Source organism: Mauremys reevesii, linkage group 3 (genome assembly GCF_016161935.1).
Source record: "Mauremys reevesii isolate NIE-2019 linkage group 3, ASM1616193v1, whole genome shotgun sequence".
NCBI lineage: Eukaryota > Metazoa > Chordata > Testudines > Geoemydidae > Mauremys > Mauremys reevesii.
The window spans coordinates 58,062,085-58,080,714 of NC_052625.1; the positions used below are offsets into that span (position 1 = coordinate 58,062,085).

At 43.9% G+C, this 18,630-nt stretch overlaps 1 protein-coding gene across 7 annotated transcripts in view; it reads right to left on the bottom strand.

Moving 5' to 3' along the window:
• The window catches only part of TOGARAM2 (TOG array regulator of axonemal microtubules 2), a 73,427-nt gene that overhangs the window by 34,805 nt on the left and 19,992 nt on the right, over positions 1–18,630 (bottom strand). For 4 of the 7 annotated variants that reach the window (XM_039530089.1, XM_039530088.1, XM_039530092.1 and 1 more), the window contains exons 2-6: positions 7,323–7,456; positions 6,176–6,310; positions 5,272–5,505; positions 4,337–4,566; positions 2,203–2,390 (exon numbers count right to left, since the gene is read on the bottom strand). In XM_039530089.1, the coding sequence (XP_039386023.1) occupies positions 2,203–2,390; positions 4,337–4,566; positions 5,272–5,505; positions 6,176–6,310; positions 7,323–7,350 (815 nt within the window). In that variant the 5' untranslated portion in view covers positions 7,351–7,456. Of the gene's footprint in view, positions 1–2,202; positions 2,391–4,336; positions 4,567–5,271; positions 5,506–6,175; positions 6,311–7,322; positions 7,457–15,681; positions 15,697–16,480; positions 16,603–18,630 lie in introns of those variants that run through there. The other 3 variants (XM_039530090.1, XM_039530091.1, XM_039530094.1) reach the window with 3 other exon arrangements.

Below are 18,630 nucleotides of genomic sequence, written 5' to 3' on the forward strand. Positions count from 1 at the left end.
TGCTAATGGCTAAGATATCTCCCCAGTCAGCTCCTTGAGCATTATAGGATGCATTTCATCAGGCCCTGGTGACTTGAAGACATTTAACTCTTTTTTGAGTTTTAGATAATTGAAGATCTCCTGGTTAAGCCAAGGTGGTCTCGTGTCATACTTCCTATCTTTCCCACGCAATGGAGTAGTTTGCTCTTATGCCCTTAATAATGTCTCTTTGAAAAACTGTCAACTGTCTTCAATTGTTTTTCCCCTTAGACTTGCTTCCCATGAGATCTTACCTACCAACTCCCTGAGTTTGCTAAAGTCTGCCTTCTTGAAATCCATTGTCTTTATGTTACTGTTCTCCCTCCTACCATTCTTTAAAATCATGAACTCTACCATTTCATGATCACTTTCACCCAAGCTGCCTTCTACTTTCAAAATTTCAAAACCAGTTCCTCCCTACTTGTCAAAATCAAATCTAGAACTCTCTCTCCCTAGTAGCTTTCTCCACCTTCTGAAATAAAAAAAAATGTCTCCAATACATTCCAAGAACTTGTTGAATATTCTGTGCCCTGTTGTGTTATTTTCCCAACAGATGTCTTGGTAGTTGAAGTCCCCCATTTACCATCAAGTCCTGTGCTTTGGATGATTTTGTTTGTTGCTTTAAAAAAGCTTCATCCACCTCTTCTTCCTGATTAGGTGTCTGTAGTAGATCCCCTACTATGACATCACCCTTGTTTTTACCCCTTTTATCCTTACCCAGAGACTTTCAACAAGTCTGTCTCCTATTTCCATCTCAACCTCAGTCCAAGTGTATACATTTTTAATATATAAGGCAATACCTCCTCCCTGTTTTCCCTGCCTGCCTTCCTGAGCAAGCTGTACCCTTCTATACCAATACTACTTTCACCTAAGGTCTCAAACCATTTTACAAATATTAGTTAATTAAGCCTCACGACCTTCTGAGAAGTTGGTAAGTATGTGGGCTCTCATTTTGTGATGGGAATATCAAGGCACATAAGGGATTAAGGCCTATATTTACAGAAATGGCTTCTAACTTTGGTAACTAGATACCCAGTTGATAATATGGGAACCAGCAAATTGTTGCAGAAACAAGTATTTGCAGATACAAAATTCTGTCCTCACAATGAGGGGCCAGACTCAGGTCCAGCTGAAGCGTGGGTCTTAAATGATTTGCCCAAAATTACATAGTGAGTCATTCTGCAGTATACTTGTAGCCGTGCTGGTCCCAGGATAGTAGAGAGACAAGATGGGTGAGGTAATATCTTTTAATGGACCAACTTCTGTTGGTCAAAAAGACAAGCTTTCAAGCTACAAAGAGCTCTTCTTCAGGTCTAGTGAGTCAGTGGCAGTCAGGAATAGACATAAGAACATGAGAATGGCCACACTGGGTCAGACCAAAGGTCCATCTAGTCCAGTGACAGTGGCCAATGCGAGGTGTCCCAGATGGAATGAACAGAAGAGGTAATCATCAAGTGATCCATCCCCTGTAACCCATTCCCAGCTTCTGGCAAACAGAGCCTAGGGACAGAATCTCTGCTCATCCTGGCTGATAGCCATTGATGGATCTATCTTCCATGAATTTATCTAGTTCCTTTTTTAACCCTGTTATAGTCTTGGCCTTCACAACATCCTCTGGAAAGGAGTTCCACAGGTTGACTGTGTGTTGTGTGAAAAAATACTTCCTTTTGTTTGTTTTAAACCTGCTGCCTATCATTTGGTGACCCTTAGTTCTTGTGTTATGAGAAGAAGTAAATGACACTTCCTTATTTACTTTCTCCACACCAGTCATGATTTTATAGACTTATCATATCCCTCCTTAGTCATCTCTTTTCCAAGCTGAAAAGTCCCAGTCTTATTAATCTCTCCTCATACAGAAGCTGTTCCATACCCCTAATCATTTTTGTTGCTCTTTTCTGAACCTTTTCCAATTCCAATACATATTTTTTTGAGATGGTGCAGTATCTGCATGCACTAAGGAGTCCTGGCTCCTACTCCTAAACCATAACCAATAGAACATACTCCCATACATCTGGAGTGATTTTGATTCATATCAGACATACAATCTATAGTATACAAATAACTAGTGTATACTAGTATACAAATATCTTGGAGTGCTGACTATGACAAATAAACAAACTATTAGATGAGATCTGTAGGATGAGGCTACAATGGAAGGGAAGAAGATGCCAGGAAGACGTTTACCTTATCTCAGCAGACTCCTGTATAGTGAGAGCAGCCTGGTCCAATTGCTGAGAGCTTGAAAGAGGCATTGGAAAATTGCCAGAGTCTCCGTCAGGTGGTCTCACTGATTTGGGGATAGGTGGAATCAAAGCAGAACCTAATGACTTCCTCATCTTCTCATCATTGCAATGCAAGTAGTGCCGGGACGTCTGGAATTGGAAGAGTTCAGGGCCCACAGGGTTAAAGTTCAAACTGAAACAAGTAACCTTCACCCTAACCTTACAAAACAGTTCAATCCAGCTCAGTGATTATGCAGAGGCAAGTGAGGTTTAGAAGGGAAGGCTGGTAACGTGGGTTAGCACAGGCAGGAATTCATTCTGTTAGGCTACAAAGCAGAAGATCTCTGCAGAGATAGGGATTAGAGGGAGTATATCTGGAGGGCTAACAGTCAGCATTCCACTTTAACCACAAAAGAAAGTGCACCTTCTTCCATGCAGTGTGTAGTGGACTAGCACTGTCAAACTCTCCTCTCTCACACTCCTCTGAAGCCTCAGTCGAGAGGAAGAAGCTATCTGAGGGAAGGGAGAATTGATGGCACCCCTATTCTCCTGAGCTGGGAAAGGGGAAATGAAGGGAAAGCAGTAAGAAAGGGGCCAGTGCCCCACTCTGCCTCCCATCTATCCAAGTATTTTTATTGTGCTCATCACTGCAGAAGCTCTGCACCCTCTGCCTATCTTTCCTCCTTCCCACCATCTCCCTGCTTTGCCAGTGTAGTTTCTGGGAAGCTGTTGCTCTTTCAGACTTTCTGATTGTACTGGGATGAGTTTGGATTGCAGTCCCATGGCTGTACCTAAACCATCTACCATACACCACTGAACTCCAGCCAATTTTCTACTGCTTATTTCACATTCTGTCAAAATATACTTCTCTAAAGTCCATTTTTTCCTGTTATTGCCCTTTCTACAGACCCTCATCAGCCTTTCAGCCCTGACATTAATGTGATCACCGGATCCTAGGTGTGCTCCGATTTCCATCTCATTTATCATATCTGGCTCAATGTCAGTTATCAACCCCAGCAGAGCAGTCTACCTTGCTCACAGTACAATGTGTTGTGTATGAAACCATCCTGTACTATCTCCATAACAGACAAACATTTCTATTGGAATGGGTCCCCTTCTGGGTCATTGATATTGTGACTGGGAGAGTGGAGGAATGGAGAGAAACACTGATCCTTTCTTAGTTCTCCCATTATCTTCTTCATGGTCAATTGGTCAAATTAATTCCTGATGACAATCCAGTGAAGCCAGTAGAATTACAGTAGGCATGAATCTGGCCCAGTATCTTTAGATAACTGAAATCCAGTGCACTGGTCTTTTCATAGGCTTCCTTTGTTTGCAAAAGTATTTCCTAATCACCTTCCTTCTCCTGTGTAGTGAGGTCTAATAGCGGTAACTCCTGTCACCCTTGCAGAGCCAACAAAGTTAATGGAAAGGGTGCAGGATTCTATCCCTTCTAGGGTATCCTTAGTAGAATTTTTTGCAAAGCTCCAGTCAGTTACCCCTGCGCAAAGCCACGCAAGGCAATGCGGCTGTACTGGGACTACTCAGGGTCTTACTTGAATTTTAGAAACTTTATTGGAGTTGATGATGGACTTTTGGATTCCAGGTTGAGTTTGCAGGGCAGGCAGCTATAGCAAACACCTTCATACTTTTAAATTTAGCAGCTTTGATATGAAAATCATTGAGACATGATTGCATCTTTTGCTCTTTACACAATATTAACCATAAGAAACCACACAAGCACAGTTGGGTCACAAATGTCCATGTTTACTGACTATATTGAAACAAGCAAGGCCTTACTACATACATATGGCACCTCTGACTGGTTTCTGGTGGCTTCTCCTCAAACACAGAACACAATGAGAACATATTTAAAGAGATACAACCCAATTCCTATACAGTACAGACACTAAAAGCACAGTACCTCCATGATGCCATCTTTACAGAGTAACTTTTCATAGTACAACCACACTTCAAATAGGATCCTAGACTTTATGCACATCAGAGGAATCTCTTAGAGCTCTGCCAGACACTAAATAAACTGCAAAGGAACCATATTTGGTCTGGTTCAGTTTTCTTATTCTATGCCCATTTACCTCTTGGGAAGTTGGAGTCAGCTCAGTGTGGGCCTCACCATGGCCCCAGCTGACCATGCCATTCTCCAAGGTCTTCTGCTCCCTTTCATCTGTGCCGTTGGCCTCTGGGGAGGTAGGGATGCTCTGAATGGGAGGCATGGGCTTGGAAGTTAGCAGCAGCCTTTGAGAGGCAGATCTGGAAACAGCTGGCTTCAGGGCAACCTCCTTAGGGCCACTGGAGTCAAGCAAGCCTGCAAAACAGAAACACATAGTACTAGGGATACTACCTTTTAGATCCAAGATAACGGAGATCTGGCTCCAAATCAGGTAACTTTCTTCAAAACATGTAGTTAACCGAATGGTGAGAACTGTGTTCCCATGGACACATGTTAACATAGAGAGGCTGCAGCCGTCTGCAGTTGAGTGGTCCAGTCACATCCATCCAATTCCTTATAAATACCCCAGATAACATGATGGTTTTCTATGCTCCAATTTACTATTTGAAAACTGACGTCTGGATTCACATGGATTAAGAAAACAAACTTTTAAACCCTTGTGAAAGAAAGATTAAAGCAGGTAAAGGAAGGGGGAAAACGAAATATAGACAAGATGAAAATATAAATCAAGCAAAAGTAGTGGCTCCAGATAGTTAAAGCTCTATTACAACAATCAGTAACATAAACAAGGATGAACATTTGTCATTTTTTCTCCACAGAAAAAGAAGGTCTCCTCATTTTTGTCCTTCAAGAATGTTTTGATGCCAGCATCCACATACAGATCCCCTTATAAAATGGGATCTGTGTCCAGACAAGCCACATATGTCCTCCCAACACTCTGGGTGAAACCTGGACATTGCTGGCAATTGAACTGAGTATTTGTCAGTGTCACACGCTAACCCCTCTATTCTTGGAAGGGTTTCATTTCATCAGGGATAGCAGATAGGCACCCAGCTTTACCTCTATGTGATGCAAATAAGCCCTCAGAGATCCTCCTCTTCTTGAGCTTGTCCTTGATCTGAGCAGTTTCCATGGCCGCACTGCTCACCTCCAGTTCTTTGGGATCCTGTTTCAAGGTGGGGCTGTCCAAGCCCTCCAGAGAGGAAATGGCTCTGGGATAAGGTAGGCCCCCATCTCCACTCCACAAGCATGACTGTTTTTTCATCTGGACTTTCAGTACAGACTGAAGAGAGGCTGCAGGCCAATTTAAAAGCACGAGTCAAGTAAGTCAACCTCAGTCATCAAGAATCCATCAGTCAATTTGAGGCATTTATTTTATTCTAGTTTTTAGAGATCAATTTAATTTTATTTTCATTTCGGATCAAAATACTGTGACCCTAGTGCTTGTTAAGAGTGCTGCATTGACTGGCCAGAAGAGTGAAGCTGAGGGCCCCACCTCTAGTAATGAGAAGGGAGCATCATCTCAGTCTTTGGCCTCTCCGCTGGGACTGCCCTCAACGATCCCAGTGGCGGTGGTTTTTATTCAAAGGAATATGGACCATATTGGCAATTAGAAACCGGACTGTGCAACATACACCAACAAATAATCCTCAGATGGTCACAAGCAATTTTCAGCTGAGTTCTATTAGCAAGAGGACAAAGCCCAGCTACTAATCAGTGACCTTCAGATCTACTTAATGGCAGAAATTCCACCAGAGGAAGGGGGTGATCAGCACTTTACCAACAGCAGTCTCTTACTTGCAACTAGATCCTGGAATCATCACTCACAGCAAATGAAAAACAAAAGGGTAGATCTGGACACCAGGCTCAGAGAGTGCCTCCCCTTCCAGGCAGCCAGGCTTGCGGCATCACGTTTCTATATGGCCTAGGCCACAGGTCATAGTCATTCTGTCCCCGTTCTCACCTTCATCTGCTGTCGTCCATCTGCTTCCATACAGCTGCAAGTTTGAATCGATGCTTCCCCCTCGCAGCGATCTGTATCCGGGTTTGACTTTGGGGACACTCCCACAATACACCGCAACAGGGGCTTGGTACTTAGCTTTAAATTAAGAACAGTACAAATGACCCAAATGTGTGGTGTTTGAAAAGAAGAAAAAAAAACAGCCATCCCCTTTCACACATTACACATCAGATAGTGTGGGCTAAACCCTGCATTCCTGGCTCAGGCAAAAACTTCATTGACTGCAGCCTCTCTCATCACTGGGGTATCTGACTGCCTTGCAAAATTACATAATTCCTTGTTAGTGATCTATCTTGTATTTCCTCTCCTCTCCTGGCTAAGGCTGCTGAACCTAAAGCTTTTGCAAAGCTCAAACCATCTGGAAGATTCACAAAACTAGATCAAAATTCCTTCCTTCCTTGTAATTCAAATCCAGGCCTTTTTCTTCCAAGAGAAACTCAATTAAAAAAAAAAAGTAAAAGCACACCACCAATTAATAATGTTTGTGTTTCTAGCTAGAGGGGGCCTGCACTCCAGATTAGAAGTCCCCAGAGCTCACCTGACACATGTGGGTACCCTATCTACCAAATGCAGACTTATTTCTTGATTCAAATGTCCTCCTTTGCCCTTCTCTGCTCCAACTCCATCCTATATTTTCATTGGATTTTATTCTCCTTTCTTCTTTCTGTTCCTTCTCCCACAGAGACTCCTAAAGACTACACAAACCTGTAATGCTCGAGTTTAACTTTCTAATCCATGGTGCTCACGCAGATTCAAAATTAGGCAAGGCAGTTTTTCTCCTCCTGCATCCAGGCCAGCACCCCCTACCTTTGCATATCAAAGACAGACCATAAACTCTGCTGAATGCAAAATGGCGGCCACACTTGCCCGCACAGTCACCATACCCAAGTATCTGGCTCACTGTACGGTGTTTTGAACACAGCACTCGCACACATGCTGCCGGACCTAGAGCATGATAGCATTACTCAGCACAGACACAAGACTCTGTGGTTAATTTCCTCTGGGTAACAAGTGAGTGGGTGGGATTGCAGCAAGCCCCAGTTGTGGAGCTGCAAAAGGCAGAGTACTAGTGTCTAATCCAGTCCTTTACCTGCTGTGAAATCATCATGTGTTGCCATGTGTATGGGCAGAAGGGCTCTTTTCAGTTGAGAGGCTACTTGCTGTTTTGCTTTTCACTTGACCTGCTGCTGCTGGTGGTACCTTCTCCTTGTAATGTCCAGAGGCCTGCATGGAAATACAACAGCATTAACATGGGTGACAAACTGTCTTTCCCTCACATTTCCCTGTCCAATGGGGTTCTTGCCTGGAACATATCAGAAAACTGGTGAAGTCAAAGGAGAGCTTAAAAAGCACTTGCACAGTAGCTAAATGCCAAATTCAAACGGCACAATCTCTACCTGTTGCAAACCCGCCAATTTTCTTTAGCCTTGCTCCAGTCTGATTCCTTATTTTTTGCTCCCTATCACTTCAGTAATCCAGAACATTTAATGCTTCTAAACAGAGGGTAGCCAGCACAGAGGTGGGAGTATAATTCCTCCAGCAGCCATTCTCCCCAAAGCTGGCCAGGAGGCAAGGGGGGCACAGAGGCAGGGCGCTGTCTCTGAAAGGGTTGCCACTGAAGCATCCAGACAGGAGACTGTGTAGCAGAAACTACATTTTCAAACTCTTGATGGCAAAGGGCCAAATTTATGTCTGGTGTAACTCCATTGTAGAGTTACACCAGGAAGGGCTGTGACCCCATGTAAGGAGGGGCAGAAGGGGAAGAGTGGCAGATTTTCTTTTCTTTTTCTTTAATTCAACTGAATTTGAACATTCGTGAAAGGTGCCTGATTAACAGCTGAAGGCTGGAGTCCTTTGTATATCCACAGCCTAGTTATAGAATGAGCAGCATCAGTGTGAGCTGCCCGTATCCTGCCCTCCCTGCCAATCTGCTTCAATCCTGATCTGTCTCTGGGGTGAGAGGGTAGATCAGCCTTCTTGGCCCATTTGTGCTGAACTTTGCAGCTAGATCTCAAACCAGAACCTGAATTATTCTGAATCTGTCAATATTTACTACAGCAGACAGAAAAACAGACCAACACGCACTTGGTGCCACCCAACATTTGCTGCACCACTGGTATTTGTAGTATTTACTTTGGCATAGGAAATAGCATGGTGAAGCCAAACACCACTGCACAGTCCATGTTGATTTTTAGTGGTGACCTCTGTGTCCACATGCACCAAAACCATACTCACACTCTATACACACACACTTACCAATACATACACACACTTCCCAGGGGCTAATGCGCCTTGGGGCCAATATTATAGTGTTCAAAGCCTAGCAGGGTGAAGGGTACTTTGTGTAGAAGCAGGAAGAGTGCTGTAAAGGATGTACTTTCCAATTGTATTTAGCCTTGCCTCAGTCTGTTTCCTTACTTATTTTGGTCCCTATCATTTCAGTAATCCAGACAGTACTCTCCAGTTTATAACAGAGACTTTGTCATCTCACAGAACTTTTTATTGTCTCATCTTTGGACATTTTGGCCAATATATTGCAAAGTGAAATGAAGATAAATTGGCCTAAATTTTATCCACTGAAGTTGATGGTAAAACTCCCATTGACTTCAATGGGAGCAGAATTTTGCCAATGTTGAATGCTTTTGAAAATTTCACCCTTAGATGCTAAACAAAAAAAGCATTGAGAAAAGATCTTTGCTCACAGTAAGCTGACTGCAGCAAGGAGCCAGAGAAATGGATTCATTAAAAGGACTAAATGCATATAGCTTGGTTGAACTCTGACTAAAGGAGGAGTGTGCGGGATAGCCAAAGTAATTTATTTATTAACATATTCTTTCAATTAGAAAACAGCACAAAGAATGCCTGTACATGAGGTCTAGGAGCCCTACCATCAATTAAACTTGCAATCAATTAAAATAGCACCCTGCAGCCCAATACAATAGAAAATGAACAGACCAACCAATAAACACAGGAGCAAAGGGCCTGCCCCTCTCCACCCATAGTCCCAGACACTGAGCTCTAGGTGCCCTATTGAAGCATTTGTGTACACTAGAAAAAGTGCTTGAGGTTAAGTCAGGGTTAGCAAACATGTTTAACTAACTCTGGCTTAACCGCCACCACTTTTCCCATTCTAGACACACCCAAATGGATGGCTTTTGCAGCTTGTCCATAAGATCAAAGAATTCAGGCTATTTTGGGGCAATGTGTGTAAGGAATTAGAGCAATCATTTCTAGAGGTGAGAAGGGTATAAACTTGGGCGGGGGGAGGGAATGGAACATAAGAAAATGTAGGGTGAATATGAGAGAAATGTCCCAATGGTAAGTTCAGCTAGACTGTAATTATCTCCCAAAGGAAGTAGAAGATGCCCCATAGCTTGAGGTATTTAAAAATGGGACTGAAAAATACCCTGAAAAGAGGCATAGTTCTGGCTTGTATACCCAACTCTGCCACTGCTTTGTTGTGTAACCTTTGGCCAGTCACTTAATCTCTCTGTGCCCCAGTTTACCAGTATGCAAGACTGGTTCAGTAAATGCAGACCACTTTGTTAGTGTAACGTGAAGGTTACACAAGCAATGTAGAATTACACAGATCCACCTCTCCCCATCAGAGTGAAGGTGAGGTTAGGTAATTGCCACAGAAGCCAGGGTAACCCAGAGCAGTAGCTGTGGTGGGATTCTACTGCTGCCCTGCAGCCTTTAGGAAGGGCTGGGGGAGTAGGATTCTGCCCTTACCTGTCCAATGTGAAAAAAATCTCCCACACACCAAATCCATTTAAACTGGACTCATTGCAGGGACCAGGATTTGGGCCAATGATATTATAAAACCAATCCCAGAAGGATGAAGGAAATGAACACAGAAAGCAACTTCAGGGCATTCTCCATCACACACAAGTCACAACCAGCAACAGCACTGGGACGCCATGGTGTGAAAACAATAATGCTAAAAAACCCAACTTTTTCCAAAGAGATAAGGAAAATTCAGCTGCATTTGAACAGTTCTGGGCCCTGCTAACATTTGGACAAACAGGAATGTATACTTCTTTCTAATTATGTACTGGGTCAATCTAAAAGAAGTTCATCCTCCTGGGATTCTCGTTTCCTTGGGATGATTAGCAGCCAAGAAATGAAAAAGGAAATTTTTTTGTTATTGTTATTATTTTTATTTAAATCTCTCTCAGTCCACCGGCCATTTCTGTGATGGTTTCTCAGTGTTGCAAGCCTACAGGATCAGTTTGTAAAATACACTTGACTATTAACCTCCCTCTAAAGCTCTCTATGAACTGGAATTGGCTTGAATTGGGCCCCAAAGGTTAATGGCCGTAGGATTAGGCTAGCTCTGAGGATCTGATGAAAACTCAGCTGCTGACATTCCCCTGCCAGGGAAGCCCATCTTAAACAGAATAATGCAGCTGTAACAATGTCATGTACACAGTCACAACTTTGTCTGACAACAAACCAACAGGGGCAGATGACTCAAAGGTTCTCAAGCCTAGTTGTTGTTGCTAAATCAGGGCAAATTCACAGCCATCAGCCAGTCACTGATTTAGCGTATGAGGGCAAACACGAAGAGGACACAAGCAAACCCATAGTTTGAGGCTTACTCTGGATTCAAGCAGGGATAAGCAAAAAGCATTCCTTAGCTACACTGCAGAGTTGAACCAGTGCAGCTGCTTCAGTGACTGGCCATCGATTGCTGGAAACAGGGCCAACTCCCAATGCAGACAAGGCAAAGGAAAGAAGGAAAGAAAGATCTTTGAGCTGCTAGTTTCACCATTTTTTTCTGCTTGCTAATTATCCATAAGCAGCTTGTGTTTTTCTCAAACTCATTCACCCTTCAAGTTTATCTGCAGGATCATTTCTGCCCACGGGCTTTGTCATTCTAAGCAGATCATTGCAAGTTGTCAATATCTGAGCAGTTTTGATTAGATGCACAGAATACATGACATGTTCCTGTTCCCTGGCTGGATGAGCACTACCCTTAAGATAATGTTTCTAGAACGAATTCTTGAGATGACATGTTTGAAATTTGCTCTCCGCAGATATAAAATTCCCTGTTTGCAGAAGTTTTTCTGCTAGCAAACTTGTTTGCTGGAATATGCATAGAACACAAGCACAGCAAGGAACACAAGCAAAGAAAATGCAATTTAAAATGTAACAGGCTTTCTTGCAGTTCTGGTACCACAGTTACATGCGCAGAAGGGGTCCCGAGGAGTTCTTTCAGCCCAAGAGACTAAAGAGCGCAGTACCCCCATCGAAAGACATTGCACAAAAGACTCCTTGCAAGGGCTGCACTCACTTCAGCAGAACTGTTTTCTCATCCCTGAAACAAGAGTGATCGCAAGCAGGAGTTCATTCAGGGCAGCAAATGAAGAGTTAGGAGCAAACTGGTTTGAAAGCCAAACCTTGTCAGCTACTTCAGTGGTAACCAAACATCAGTTAGAACAGCACTGACTGCCAGCCCTAATGAGGTGTGATGTTGAACACCAGAGCTATTTGAGTATTGTACACAATGTATTCATAACACATGCTGTAACTGTCTCCACTAAGAGCTGTGGCCAAGTACATTCATTTCTCAAAGGTGGCTGACAGATTGTTCTGCAACCTTTTGTGACTGCAAGAAACAAAGAGGCAACAGAGACAAGCACATAGATTATGTTTTACCTTTTCTTTCCTTAGGGCCCGAACTAAGCCCCATTGAGATCAATGGAAAGCCTCTCAGAGACATCAGTGGGCTTTGGATTGGGCCCCTAAATTGTAATTTCTTGTACATTGTGAGCTCTTTCTGGGAGGGGAAGTGCCCCGATCCTGACTGGGGACTCTGGCTGCTACTCTACTATAAACGTTACATAATAATACAAAACAAGAGTGCAGCCACTATGGAAGATGTTCTAGAAATATCTACACAAATAGACAATGAGCATGTGAAATCTTGCGTGGGTTGGGTCACTTGCAGGCCAAAAAGTGGCAGGGTTATGTTTGGTTTTAAAGGACTCACACAATGGTTGAGTGCAGAAGGAGAGCCTCCATTGGTATGTACTCAAGTGTAAGGGAAGGGATTGCAGTGTGAAAGAAAGAGCAGGGTCAGTATCATGCACTTTGGTGGTATGTGTTCAGTGCAGGCCAAACCAACACCCCATGCCTGAAGACCTCATGGGCCAGGTTGTGTGGCCTGCTAAGCAGGAGCAGCGCCAGGGTTTTTGGCGTCCTAGGCGGGGGTCCTTCCACGCTCCCGGTCTTTGGGGCACTTGGGCGGCGGGTCCCGGAGCGAGTGAAGGCCCCGCCACCGAATTGCCACCGAGGGCGGCAAAATGCCCCCCCCCCCAAATTCTGGTGCCCTAGGTGACCGCCTAGGTCACTTAAATGGAAGCGCCGGCCCTGCTGCTCAGTTCCCCTTGTGCAAAGGGGACAAAGATTGTCCATAACTCCCTAGCTAGGGTTTCCCCTGGCATGGAAAAGTGGTGCAAGTGAGAGCATCAGCACCAATCTCTTAGGGAACATTGCTGCTTGGGCCCACCCCATCAACCGCTACTCATGCAAAACACCCGTTGATCTGAAGAGAATGTGTCCTTTTCCATATCCTTTTGCCTAAAACCATTTTGTTGTAGTGCTAGTATCAAGTACTTTAACATATATACTTTCACATGTACTTTTCCCTGGCGGGTGGAATCACACATACTGCTCTGTGCCTCTTTCCTGAAAGTTAAGCCATTTCTGTATGCTGGGCCAGATTCTGATTTCAGTTATATTCATAGAATCATAGACATGTAGGACAGGAAAGGACCTCAACATCTCATCTAGTCCAGTCCCCGGCACTGAGGCAGGCCTAAGTACTATCTAGATCATCCCTGACAGGTGTTTCTCTAATCTGTTCTTAAAAACATCCAGTGATGGAGATTCAACAACCTTGCTAGGCAATTTATTCCAGTGCTTAACCACCCTTATAGTTAGGAAGTTTTTCCTAGTGTCTAACCTGAATCTCCCTTGCTGCAATTTAAGCCCATTACTTTTTTATCCTAAGGAGAACAATTTATCATCATCCTCTTTATAACACCCTTTTATGTACTTGAAGACTGTTATGTCCCCTCTCAGTCTTCTCTTCTCCAGACTAAACAAACCCTTGTTTTCTAGAACTTTAATAATTTTTGTTGCTCTCCTCTGGACTTTCACCAGTTTATCCACATCTTTCAAGAAGTGTGGTTCCCAGAACTGGACATTTGTGACTTTATTAGTGCTGAGTAGAGTGGAATAATTACTTCTCATATCTTGCTTATAACACTCCTACTAATACATCCCAGAATGATGTTTGCTTTTTTTGAAACAATAATACATTGTTGACCCATATTTAGTTTATGAGCCACTAAAACCCCCCGATCCTTTTCTGCAATACTCCTTCCTAGGAAGTCAGTTCCCATTTTTATTTATGCAATTGCTTATTCCTCGCTGAACTTGCATACCTTAGTTCAACCCCCCCCCCCCCCGTGTAGACTAGGCCTAAGTGTAATACTTTGCATTTGTCCTTAATGAATTTCATCCTATTTAATTCAGACCATTTCTCCAGTTTGTTAAGACCATTTTGAATTTTAATCCTGTCCTCCAAAGCACTTGCAAACCCTCACAGCTTGGTATCGTCCGCAAACTTTATGAGTGTACTCTTTATGCCATTATCCAAATCATTTATGAATCATAGAAGCATAGAATACCAGGGTTGGAAGGGACCTCAGGAGGTCATCTAGTCCAATCCCCTGCTCAAAACAGGACCAATTCCCAACTAAATCATCCCAGCCAGGGCTTTGTCAAGCCTGATCTTAAAAACCTCTAAGGAAGGAGATTCCACCACCTCCCTAGGTAACCCATTCCAGTGCTTCACCACCCTCCTAGTGAAAATGTTTTTCCTAATATCCAACCTAGACTTCCCCCACTGCAACTTGAGACCATTACTCCTTGTTCTGTCATCTGCTACCACTGAGAACAGTCTAGGTCCATCCTTCTTGGAACCCCCTTTCAGGTAGTTGAAAGCAGCTATCAAATCCCCCTCATTCTTCTCTTCTGCAGACTAAACAATCCCAGTTCCCTCAGCTTCTCCTCATAAGTCATGTGTGCCAGCCCCCTAATCATTTTTGTTGCCCTCTGCTGGACTCTTTCCATTTTTTCCACATCCTTCTTGTAGTGTGGGGCCCAAAACTGGACATAGTACTCCAGATGAGGCCTCACCAGTGTCGAAGAGAGGGGAATGATCACGTCCCTCAATCTGCTGGCAATGCCCCTACTAAATAGAACTGGACACAGGACAGATCCCTGTGGCATCCCACTCAATATGCCTTTCCAGTTTGATTGTGAACCATTGATAACTACTCTCTGAGTATGTTTTTTCAGCCAATTGTGCACCCACCTTATAGTAAGTTCAACTAGGCTATATTTCTCTAGTTTGGTTATGAGATGGTCAAGTGAGATAATATCAAAAGCCTTACTAAAGTCAAAATACATGACATCTACTGGTTCCCCTCCATCCACAAGGCTTGTTACCCTGTCAAAGAAGGATATTCATTTGGTTTGATATGATTTGTTCTTGACAACTCCATATCTATTGTTACTTATTATCTGATTATCTTCTGGGTGCTTACAAATTGATTGTTTGATTATTTGCTCCATTATCTTTCAGGGCACCAAAGTTAAGCTGACTGGTCTATAATTCCCTGGGTTGTCCTTATTCCCCTTTTTATAGAAAGGTAGGTACTACATTTGCTCTTTTCCAGTCCTCAGTTATCTCTCCCATCCTCCATGAGTTCTCAGAGAATCGATAATATTGGCTCAGAGATCTCAGCAATCAGTCCCTTAAGTATTCTAGGATGTATTTCCACAAGCTCTCATGTAAATCCAAGATAACTCCAAGTGACTTCCTAAGGCTTTCTCCCCTAAACAATAATCAAGTGTGGGAAATCCCCATGATCAGAAGAGATTTCATTCAGTTAGAAAGAGATTTTAGTTTCATAACAGAGATTCCTCATTACAAACAATATGTTAACAGGTGTGAAACATGGGGCCTGTTTCTCCTCTCTCTTACGCCTTTGTAAATCAGCAGCCAATGGAGTTAGACCTCTCACTTACACCAGTGAGTGTATCAGACCTCATGTTACTGTAATTAGGAAGGTGCAGTAGCCCTTCTTACTATTATATGATTTGTTCATCCCAACACTGCTTAGTGGTGCACAAATCACAAAAGAAGACAGCTCCTTCCCTTAGGAAGTTACAGTCTAAGGGTCTGGTCCTGCAAGCCTTGCTCACACAAGCAGTCCTTACTGACTCCTGGCTAGTCGTATTGATTGCCCTCGGAAAAGATACATGAAAGCAATAAAGACACAGGCTCAGATCCTCCAGAGCAGCCAAACTGTACTCAGTAAAAGTTTGGAGGTCAGGGGGCGGGGGAGGACAAAAAAGTAGCTTTTCTTCACCTGAGTGACCAGCTGGCCACTGAAATTCAGCAACACAGACCAAGCCAGGTACCAGCAGTTCATGTGATGATAGAAACCAAGGTCCCTAGAAATTCCAGGAGAAAGTTAAACACTCAAGTGAACCTGTGCAAAGTCTGGTGTCTGGGACTTCAGGGAAACCTCTGTTACGTGGACTTAGGACAGAAGGTTTGGCAACATGGAGGGAGAGTTTGGTCGCTTGTCACTGGGGGTGGTGGTGAGGAATAGGGAAGGTTTGACAGCTGGGGTAGGCCTTTTCCGTCCCACGCTCTGAGGATGGGTATCCTGGAAAATTAGAGTCCCAAAAGCACAGAACCTTGCACCCTGTGTGCTCTGTGCATTCCTAGGGTCATTCTTGAACTCGGTCTCAGCTTACAACAGGAGCTATTGCAGGGGAAAGGCCCAGTGGCAGAAGTTAGGGAACAGGCTCATGCTTAAAATGCTGAACTTTTCAACAATTCACCTTACAGACTTTGCAGGAAAAAAAACATTCAAATAATTGTCATTTGAAACTGCATGGCATCAAAACTAACAAATGATAAGGCAAAGGAAGCAACAAGGCTAAGAGTACAGGGCTGGGAGAGAGCAGAAGTAGGTTCTAATTCCCACTCTGTCACGGGATACACTGTGGCCTTCTAGATTCATAGATCTTAAGGCCAGAGGGGACCATTATGACATCTAGTCTGACCTCCTGTATAACATTGACCATAGAATTTGGGTAAACCACTTCATCCCTGTGACTTGTTTCCCCATCTGTATAATGGAAACAGTATTCACCCACCTTTGCAAAATGCTTTGAGATCCTTGGATGAAAGATTCTGGATAAGTACTAAGTAATATTGTCATCATCCCAGCAACGCTGCCTAGCTCAGAACTGCAGTTTGCAGGAAAGGGGCATACACACTATCAAAAAGGAAAGGAAAGAAACATGAAGCAAAGATTTCTCTCTGGAGAGGGAGGGAGGGACAGAGAGTAACTGGCAAACATCTCTAATAATGAGCAGAGGGAGTCCTGCAACCTATCCCTTAGAGATGTTGAGTGGCTCTTCATTTGCTATCTCTGACAGGCTATCATCTCTGGATTTCAAATGGAAACGAAGCTGCTTTTGAGCAAGTCTCTTCCCTTCTTCTACCTGCTGATGCTTTCCCAGCTCTGGTTTCCACAGATCCTTATTTCCTTGATAATACACTCAGTTGTAAACAAAGGCTGAACATGAGCTGGGCTAGTTCCTACACAGAGCTTGTGCCTTGGAGTGGGCACCTATGTACCAGAGAGGCTGCAAGCTTACCTAGATTTTCTATCATCCATTTATTCAGAGAAAAACAAAATGCTTCCTCTTCCCTGCCCCACTCCCCTCCAGCTTTTCATTGGGGTATAAAGGTTACTTTTACTGAAACCTAGCAAGTTATACTATTGGCCAGGAAGGATTTTAATACTGTCTTACAGAGATGTGCCAGAAATACACTGAGCCCTGATCTTGAGCCAAATAGCTCTGAAGTTCCGCCAGGGTCTGATCTGGGGGAGGATTTGGCTTGAGCCTGGTTCAGTTCTATTGGGAAAACAGCAGCGTGCTTCTATCAAATGCCTGAAATGCAGCTGATGCTTCATGGCCCCACTGAGACACAAATCAAGTTGGGTCAGAAGCTGAGACGCAAGCTCTCCTATTTGCCTACACACAATAATGAACTAAAACCAATGAAAAAAATCTTAGTCAAGAGACCTGACTCTGCAGTGTGTGAATGGAAGATGGCAGTTTCCCTACCCATCTCTGGATAGTGCTAGACTCCTCCTGCCAGGAGCCACAGCTATGCCAAGCTCTGAAGAGCCTGTTCTCACTCAGCAGGTTGCATGAAATATCCTGGCTTATCAGACAGCAGTTCCTGCCCCTTCCTTGTCCTCTCCTCACCCTTCTGCTGCAAAGTGATCCAAGCTCTGATCTTCCATTCATCTAAGGACGCCCTCTCCTAAAAAGTGACCTAGCTTCACTCACTCTCAGCTAAACCAAAGGGATTCGCCCACCAGAAATTTCCGTGACACTAATTTTTTCCTGTTAAATTAATAAGCTATTGGGAAAAATCATCAACCAAACTTTCCCCCCAAATTCTCTTTCACTTCTGAGCACCTGCCACTTTATGGGAAAAGAACCCTCACACCAAGCAAGCTCCCCCACCCACCCAGGTCACAATGCAACAGATCATCAGCATGGTCCATCCATCCCCCACATGAGTGTCACCTCAGAAAAAGCAGCAAAGCACGAGTCAGGGCAGTTCACTAACCTCCTTCACAAACAGGTTTGCTTTTTCACTTTGGACGCCTAGTTTCCATGTTGTTAAATTTGTGATCCCTCAGGGAGCTACAAAGCCCAGCTGCCTCCCACAATGAATCCCGGCTCCCTCCCAGCTCCAGATCCTAGGATTTTGAAAGTTGTGGGTATGGATGGCAGCTCTGTAGCTCAGCCCTCTTCTGTGTGAAGATAATAGGCTCTCACTTACAGGTTACACACACGGCAGGCAAACAGTGTTACATACCGTGAACAAACAAGGCTGCATAGCAACCACTTCTCTAAAGTAGTCTTGAGCAGGAGGTGTGAGGGGAAGGCTTTGCCTGCAGGGCTGGCCCGTGTCTCCCAGGGTGCTGGAATGGAGAGGACCTGAGTGACCTTGACAGCACCCAAACTCTGGAACAGGGACACGCTCTGAATAGCCACGTGTGCGCCGAGTCCCAGTCTGCTTGTGATTGATTCCCAAAAGCACACACACAAAGGCTGTGTTATATCCAGTCAAGCAGTGGAGTCTTCAGAATTCATGAATGAGAGGGCAAGGTTTAGACCCTCCCTTACTACAGAATACAATTTGTAGGTAACTTAGCCAGGTTGTAAATTCTTTGGAACAAGGATTGTGAGCTTGCTTCTCCTCGCACTTACATCTGTGT